Source organism: Pteropus alecto, unplaced genomic scaffold (assembly GCF_000325575.1).
Source record: "Pteropus alecto unplaced genomic scaffold, ASM32557v1 scaffold71, whole genome shotgun sequence".
In the NCBI taxonomy this organism is placed as follows: Eukaryota; Metazoa; Chordata; class Mammalia; order Chiroptera; family Pteropodidae; genus Pteropus; species Pteropus alecto.
The window spans coordinates 9,634,902-9,643,471 of NW_006433024.1; the positions used below are offsets into that span (position 1 = coordinate 9,634,902).

The 8,570-nt window shown below is 55.8% G+C and overlaps 1 protein-coding gene across 3 annotated transcripts in view; it reads right to left on the minus strand.

Annotated features, from left to right (window-relative positions):
* The window catches only part of WT1 (Wilms tumor 1), a 48,528-nt gene extending 41,695 nt beyond the window's left edge, over positions 1 to 6,833 (minus strand). For 2 of the 3 annotated variants that reach the window (XM_015586367.1, XM_006908006.2), the window contains exons 1-2: positions 2,188 to 2,242; positions 311 to 433 (exon numbers count right to left, since the gene is read on the minus strand). In XM_015586367.1, coding sequence (XP_015441853.1) covers positions 311 to 433; positions 2,188 to 2,197 — 133 coding nt within the window. In that variant the 5' untranslated portion in view covers positions 2,198 to 2,242. Of the gene's footprint in view, positions 1 to 310; positions 434 to 2,187; positions 2,243 to 6,002 lie in introns of those variants that run through there. The other variant, XM_006908004.2, reaches the window with a different exon arrangement.
* Positions 6,834 to 8,570: the final 1,737 nt, after the last annotated feature.

An 8,570-nucleotide genomic window follows, 5' to 3' on the forward strand; every position in this document is an offset into this window, starting at 1 on the left:
CGCGCAGAGAGAGGGTGTCCAGATGGTAAAGAGCTAAGCTGCTCACTTTACATTCCCTTAGCAGTCTCTGGCTAAGTACACCTGAAAGACCCTTCGGACTTTCGTAGATTTGGTTGAGCAAGAGCTGTCACTAACATACTTGGGGTGGGGAGGGGCTCTTCTTTTAAACTGGGTAAAATCGGGCTTATTATTTCTCAAAACCCCTTTGGATGTTCTCTTCTCCCTTCCCCAATTTGCTGTAGGTTGGAAATTGGGTGGGGGAGGTCGCATGAAAGAAAAGAAGGACCCCACATCATTCCCGCCTGCTTACCCAGCGAGCCCTGCTGGCCCATGGGGTCCTCGTGCTTGAAGGAGTGGTTAGGAAACTGCGCGGCGTGGTGCGAGGGCGTGTGGCCGTAGCTGGGAGTCCCGTCGAAGGTGACTGTGCTGTATCCTGTGGGCGCGGCGGAGAGAAGCACAGCGTCAGCAGGGAGACAGGGACTGTGGGTCCGAACCAGAACCCGCGCACAGGAGCGCCGCGCCCTCCATTAGGATCTCCGCCCCAGGACTTTCAGCGAGAAGCTGGACCGAAGCCCCCGAAGTGTATGACCTTGGGACGATTCCCCGCCTTGTCCCAAGTAAAGCCCTGACCTCCTTGTCGGTTGCCAATTTATTTACGCCCTTGCCTTGCACTGAGTCTGACGCTTCTGTACTGAACCTCCCGTAAGTGTGAAAACCGCCAACCGCTCGGTGTAGAAAGTTGTTCCCCGCTCAAAAGCCAAACACCACTGCTCTCACAGGGGGCAGCACAGGCGAGAGAAATGAATCCGCTCAGCTGACCCCGCGCTGACTCGGAGCCGTAAATCAGGGGCCCGCGCACCAACTTTCATTAATTACTCGGAGCCAGTTAAACGGCATGAGCTTTAAATGGGGAGAGTAATTACTGAGTAATGTTATCTGCCTGAGGCTGAGCGACCCAACACCATGAAAAGTTGGTGAGGGGAAAAACAAGGGGCCCTTCTAGTTGGACCCACAGACCAAGACTCTGCGTCCTCCTCCTTCCCCTCTACCACCCACCTGGGGCCCAGCAGGTCCGCGCTGACCACCACTGCCAGGGCTGACTTCCCTGTGCCCCAGGACGGGAAGCCTGTTTCTTTTAGAGTGTGCCTGACACTGTACCTCAGTCTCCATGGCAATGCACAGGTCCTCTGCCTCAGCTTCTCTGCCAAGAAACCAAAGGCAATACCACCTCTGTTCTTCCCCAACTCTCCCAAGGTGAAAAAAAAAAAAAATGCTGTCTTGGTTGAACAATTAGTGTCCTTCTGTAATTACTATTTGTTTTAAACATACGCCCCACCAGCTTCTGGAAAACTGTTGCTGCCTATGGGAAAAGATCCTTCTGCTAAGATAAATATCTGTCCTGGAGCCCTGAACCCAATGGTAGGATCCCCTCCTTCTATCTCCAGAGTCTCTGGCCTGAGGTCCAGGCCAAACGGGGAAGAGATTGGCCCAGACACTCACATCGGCTCCCTGCAGGACCACCCGGCCGGTTCCAGTTCCTCTGCGTGCCAATCGCACACCCAGCTACTGCGCTGGGTCTCCAAGCCCCACTGGATTCTTGGGAATGGGGTGAGTCAAAAGGTCTCCATCCCACCACCACCACCATTATTGCCTCAGGCATGATCCCTCTGCAACAGCGTCTCAGAAGACTTAGGCTGGACAGAGAATGGAGGCCAGTTACCCCCATCTTCGAAACAACCCCCAAAACAGAAACGGAGCTTCACAGCCCATTCCTGGGAATGTGGTGTGTCAGAGTGGGAGTGAACGTTGGGGCAGGTCTTAATGAACAGATTGTACAGGGCAGGCCAAGTCTCATGCACAGATTGGCACCACAGATTGACAATTTAAGAAGCCACCAGCTTTTATAATTTTCATGACCTCACTGGCCTCCATTTCTAGCCTGCTAAGTGGGCAAAGATAACCCGCGCCCGGGTTAGCTGTCAGGCGTGGGTGAGCACGCTTGGGCTTCCAGGCACTTCCTTTTTCGGAGGGAGGCCAGGCCCTGTTCGAGGCCTACCGATCAGCTTACAAACGAAATTTGGCTCCGGGCACCTAATTTTGCAGAAGGAAGGCCGAATTTTGAAAGGATATTTCTTTTAAAACAAAGAGGAGAAACAGAAGCGACAAAGAAATTGCCTCTAGACGAACCCTTCTCCATTCCTGAGCCGATGAGTAGGCAGGGGCCCAGAGCACGGTGCTGTCTTCTGAGGCGCGGCCAGGGTCACGGGTTGCGGGCTGCAGCGTCGCCTCCACGCCCAGCGAGAGCTCCCAAAACCCCTTCCCCGACAGGAAACGCAAACACCGGTGGGCTGGGGCCGGCTTCCCGGTCCTCCGGGAGGGGCAGTGATGAAAGCTTCGGCAGCGAGTAGGGAGGGCTCTTTTAATTAGAAGCTTATCGGACGCGGGACTGATTAGAGCTCACTGTCCCAAGGCTTTGCGCTGGGCCTGGCGTGGAGAGCGCGGGGGCGGAGGGCGGGAGAGAGACAGCTGCCGGCAGAAAGGGGCAGCGTGTTCAAAGGGTCCTTGCACAGGCCTTAAAGAAAGAGGCTCCAGCGTCCAAGGTAGAGCCTTTCCCACGGTTAGTCTCGGCCGGGAAGGGAGTGCAACCTTGACCGCGCGGAGCGGCAAGACTCGCTCTGCGCCTCCCTCCCCCGCCCGGGACAGCCGAGGAGCCCAGGAACCGTCTGGGGCCAGGCCTCGCATAGCTGAGGGTTGCAGTGGACAGCAGGCTCAGTCAGGAAGGTGGTTGGGTCAGAAGGCTGATATTGATGACGCCTCAGCTGCAGCAGAATACGGGGAAATCTGTCCGGCAACGAAATACCCTCTCCTTTGCGACCCAAGGGAGGCGCCCTTGGCCTTCGGGCCAAGCTGGTTCCCCATATGACCCTAGGGTAACGCGTGATGCCAAGGCAGCTTCCTGAGCTAGAGTTCTGCATGCCGGCAGGGCCTGTGTGAATTAGCCTAACAATCTTTTCCTTTTGTCACTCCCAAATCCCCCAGAACTTAATCTGGGGCTACCTAAGTCCTGGCCCTACTTCTGCCTTGACAAACTCCCAACCCTCCCACACCAACGGCAGTGAGTTCAGTGCCCATCCAGCCAGGCAGAGGAAATCCATCTCAACAGTGGGCCAAGATCCCTGGAAAAGGTTGAAATAGTCAATAATGGTCTGGGTTTGAGTCTCAGCTCTGCCACAAACTGAGAGACCTCTTGCTCATCTAATCTCTTAGAACCTAGATTTCCTTATCCAAAAATAAGGGTCTTCTCCAATGTCAGTCTGTGAGCTTCTTGCAAAGGTTGAGGCACATTGTCTTAATATTCAATCCCCAGTGCCTGGCACAGAATAGGGGCTCAAAAACTGTTTGCTCGATTAATGCTTAGAAATAAGATTAAGACACCAGCTATAAATGTCTTTAAGAAATAGGGGGGAAAAATGTATCTAAGAAATAGGAGGAAAAAAACAAACAAGATTTGATGCCTGAGGTAAGAGGGTACTATTCCCACACTTTCGGGAGAAGATGATGATGCCCTTGCTTCCCCAGCCCAAGGCTCCAACCAGGCCCTGCGTTCCTGCAAAAGCTCCGGAAATCACGAGAATAAATCCAGAATCTCCAGGCCGCAGGGCCCACCCTAGTTGCCAACACCAGGATAGAGGAAATCTAGGTTCTAAGGGATTAGATGTACGAGAGGTCTTTCAATTTGTGGCACCTTCTGATATCCCACTCCAGCTCCCAGGTGCTGAGTGAGCCCCAAGGGCTGGGCTGATCACCCATTTACATTTTCATAGCAAGAGAACCCTAAACCTGCAAAAAGAACCCGGCTTACAGGCAGTGGCATGTCTGAGACCAGCCCTTCACTGGGCTTTTCCTCGGGGTGGGAAGGAAGCAACTCTTTCACCTGCTAGTCCTGGTCCCCAGCTCCCAAACCTTTCTCTCTTTGGCTGTAAGGCCTATCTGCAAGAGAGAAATTGAGATTTTCCCCTTAAGTGTAGCATCCTTTGACTGGAAAATCCACAGTCGGCTTCTCCACTCCAAGCTGGGTTAATGGGATCTGGGGTGACAGACCTTCCTATAGAAGGTCAGATACAGGGGCCCCCCAAAAGTGACAGAGCTCAGGTTCCAAAATCCTCAGAGTACCTTGATAGACTCAAATAAATAATGGCACGGTTGTATTTTGTGGTGGGAGAACTTCAATCAAATGGCTTCTCAGAGCTCTCCATATAGCACACATCCTCACAGAGACTCACAGCACACACCTGCCTGCCATTCTTGGCCAGACCGCTTAGTTAGGTTTAGGTGGGCTGCTCTGCCTTTTGTATTTAGAACCCGAATCAAAGGGAAAGTCTAGACTTTTGTATCGTGGCATAGAACTTCAGGCCAGATCCAATCTCCAAGTTGCCCATTTCAGCTCCACTCTTAGATGGAGAAACCGAGACCTGGAGATTTGCCAAAGGTTAACACCCACCTGCTAATTCAGAGGTGGCACAATCAGTGAACACAAGCCTCACGATGGACACTGAGCTGTTACAACACCCCTTGAGTCTGAAACACGAATTAAATTTACAGTGGAGGGACCCCGTGGGTCAGCTTAAGATTCCTCCACGGGACACGGATCCCAGATTCCCCTGTCGAAGAGAGGAGGGCAGTTTCGCTTTTGCCAGGGCTTCTGATGGGCCAGGAGCTCCTGGCTGGCCTAAGGTAGGGGCAGACCGCTTGAAGATACGCGTTCAGAAAGTGAACGGCGACCGCGGGAAAAACAGAGCCCTTCTTCGGCGCCATGGGAGCCCTGGCATCCCTTGCAAAGTGTACACACTCTGCTTCTCCCATCCCACGCATTTCAAAAACATCCCCGTCGCTAGGCCCGCGCAAAGTTTTGCTCCAGAAAAAGCATCCGCCACTGCGTTTGTGAAGCATTTCCTAAAATAGCGAATCAATTCGAATTGGTTTAGGTTCTCAACAGTGCAAAAGTCTAATTAGAATAATTTCAGAAATCAAACTACAAGAGCTCAGCCTGGTTGGTTCTGCGCTGGTCCCTGATAAAGAGGTGTGCGAGCGTCAGTCGGCGCAGGATGAGAAAACTGCCGGCTGTGTCCCTCCGTGTACAAAGACTGAAAATGGCAAATAAACCTGTCCTTGTTCTAATCCCCAAGTCTTGCAAAAATCTTTCCCCAGCTGAGCCCTGGCTTCAACGATGAAGAGGTCCCTGACGCTCGGGCCTCATTTCATTGCCTATAGGACCCGGTCCCGCACAGCTTGGAATAGGACAAACAGGGTTCTCTTCCAGCCCTGGAGCCTGCGTATCCACCTCTTGACCTGGAACCAAAAAGAGAACGGCTTCCATACTACCATACGCGGGAGTCATACGTGGACACTACGTGGTTCCAGGAAAGCCACTGATTAGTTGCTAGCCTGTTCATTTACTCATTCTAGTGCTCCATGATACCCATCGTGCATCTAATGCGTACCAACACCGTGTTAAGGGTGAGGGCCACTCCTGGACATTTGGGCGCGGGGGAGGCTGCACAGGCTACTCACCCTGCGCTGGTCTCACTCAAAATCCAGTCTAAATGTCTAAAATAAAAAGTTCAATGCTTGGTGACAGTTTGGTGTTGTCTTGAGCGACAAAACTCCTTCCGAGGCAGAGCTAGAAAATGCGCCAGTTCCCCTTCCCACTCTCGTTGGGACTAGCAGTCCCGGAATCGTTGGGGGTCGGAGGGACCCCAGATGACCTCCCGGCTCAAGCGAACAGTTCGATTCCCCAGGATGTCAGGAGCTTATGCCAGCATGTACTCCCTCTCCCCGGCCTCCTCTCCCCCAGCTGCTGCTTCCGCTACCCTCACAGTCCTTGGGGAGGCAGCCGGGTAAGAACTGGGGTTAGGAAAGAGGTTGGACAGGGGAGTGCCGCGCGCGGAGACAGCCCCGTCGCCACCGCCCCGCATGTAGGGGGCGCTCCCCGGCTCACTTACCCTGGTTGCGAATAGCTGGCTGGCTCTCGAGGCAGCTGGGCAGGTAGGGCGCATTTGGGAACATCCTGGCCTGGCCCGAGGATGTCTGGCTGGGCGGAGGAGGACCGAAGGGTCCGTAGCGACAGGCTCCAGCTGTGCCCGTGAACTGGCCGGAGAAGTGGACGGTGAAGGCGCTCAAGCACTGCTCCTCGTGCGGCTCCGCGCCACCCCAGCTCGGCTCTTGTTTGATGAAGGAATGAGGCGGCGGCGGCGGCGGGGGTGGCGGTGGAGCCGGCGGCGGCGCAGGACCGGCCAACGAACCGTAAGCCGAGGCTCCCGGGGGCGCAAAGTCCAGCACGGGTGCCCACTGCGTAGCGCCGCTCACAGGCAGGGCGCAGCCGCCGCCGCCACCCAACGAGGGTACCGCCGGCAGCAGCGCGTTCAGGTCCCGCACGTCGGAGCCCATTTGCTGCAACTGAGTCCCGGACGCCTCGCGGCTCCTCCGGTCTTACAGACGCTCGCTGCTCGACTCCGCCGCGCCTCACTTGGTCCAGCTGCCACCCGGGCCCCGGATCCCCAGCTGCTCGGGCTGCTGAAAACACCCAGGCCCGGAGCGGGCTGTGTGCGAAGATGCCGGCTCCGGAGCACACGTGGACGCCGGCTTCTGCGGCAGGAGGAAGTCCAGGATCGCGGCGAGGAGGCGGCGGGGCCCCGGCTGCAGTCCCAGCTCTGGGTGGGTGGCTGGCTGGGTGAATGAGTGGGAGGGCGGGCGGGAAAGGGGGGAGCGGACGGGCGGTCGGGTTGCGGAGAACCCCCGGGTATGGGCGCTGCCTTGAACTCCCTACCCCAGCTGCCTGGATGCCCCCGCTTCCCAAAGCTCAAATAAGAGGGGCCGGAGGCGTGGGAGGAGGAGCCAGGAGTCTTCGCCGCTCCATTCACACTGCAGCCCGAGCTGGTCCAGGCAGCGCGCACCGCTCCTCCCGGGCACCCTCGCAGTGGGGTAGGGGGCGGGCCCGAAGGAGGGTCTCTCTCGGAGACACCCCTCTTTCTATCAGCCACGGCTCTTAGCTGGCCAGTGGGACGCAACCCTGCCCCCGCCTCCCCTTCTCGGCCATCGCGAGTGTGGGAGCCACTGGCAAGTCTCTCCAGGTGAGCAGTGAATGTCCCCTCTGCTTCCGTGTGTGATGGGGGTAGGGATAGGGTTGTTAATCTGAGAGGGCGGGTTGGAGGGAGGGGTTGGGGGGGGAGAACTCGACGAGGGCGGGGACTTCAGGAAAATGCAGAGAACTTTCCCGGACTCCAAAGAGGCGGATTCCCTTGCTTTGCGCGTGCGAGTCCCGCGTTTGTTCCCAGAGCCAGTGGGGTGGGGTGGTGGTCAAAATCTAGGGATCACTGGAGGGGGGTTCCCGGAATCCCCTTGTTGTTCCAGAGGCCAGACTCAAGGTGAACTTGGGTGACTTGGAGGGACTGCATCAGTTGTGATAAATAGGGCGTATTTCGATCTTCTAGTAATTGGTTGCTTGGTGGGGTTACTGCCTACCTAAAATCGATAACAGCGGCACTTAATTTCCATTTCTAGTATGGAGCACCTAACTCTTCTACGATGAAGTGAGAAAACAGCAGCTAGTTTAGGAGGTAATAAAACTCAGGGAAGCGCCCAGAGCCTGCTTATATTCCTGCCGGAGAATCCTGGCGTCCAGTTTGGAGGGTGGGCAGGGTTTGGATACAAAGCCCTTGGGAGATAGTTGGCTCCTGGAGCCGCGCTCGTCGAGCTCCTCTTCCATCCACGGTTGGGAGTACCATTCTGATCGGGAGGCACGAGCCAGTTAGGCGGATGGAGGAGAGCCTCCAGAGGCCCAAGGTCCAGGGCTGTGTTTGTACCGTTGGGAGCTCCGAGCGCCTGGCATCGCCAAATCAGACACCTCCTTTCACCTAGTCACTCTTCGGAAGACTAGCGCCTCAGAGCAGGTGGTTGTTTTGTTTTGTTATTTTTTTCCCCAAAATAGCATCTATCGGGAAATTGACTCTAGGCAAGGAGAAGCGCCGGGAACCCGAACTAGAGTGCGTTTCAGGGTGCGTGTAAACGCCCAAGACAGCCAGGAGGCAGCGGCGACGGCGCAGCCTAGGACCGCAGCGAGCTCCCGGCAGGAAGCGGCCGGTTGCCGCCAGGCCTTTTACACCAGGCTGGCCCAGGATGGGGCCCGCAGCTTTCCAGCCAAGCCAGTGTGAAGCAACAGTCAAGGTAGTTGCAGTTTTACCAAGAAGTCAGCGTTTTAAAAGCTTTGACTCACTCTCCATTTCTTACGCTTTGGTTTTAGTTAATTTGCACTGAGTAAACAAGGCAGCGGTGAGTTCCCGCAGCTAACTCGAAAGTGTGTGCAGACTCAGGACAAGCTAAGCGCAATTCCCTCCTCTTGGGGTCGCTAGTCCTGGAGGCGCTAGAGATGGTAAGGACAAGGATCAGGAGCAAGCACTCCCTTCTTACTCCCCAGTCCACCCTTCTTACTCCCCAGTCCACCTTCGCCGTCGTGGACACCTCTCTGCGCTACTTAGTGCCTGACTTCGCTTCGTCTCCGCTCGTTTTTTTGT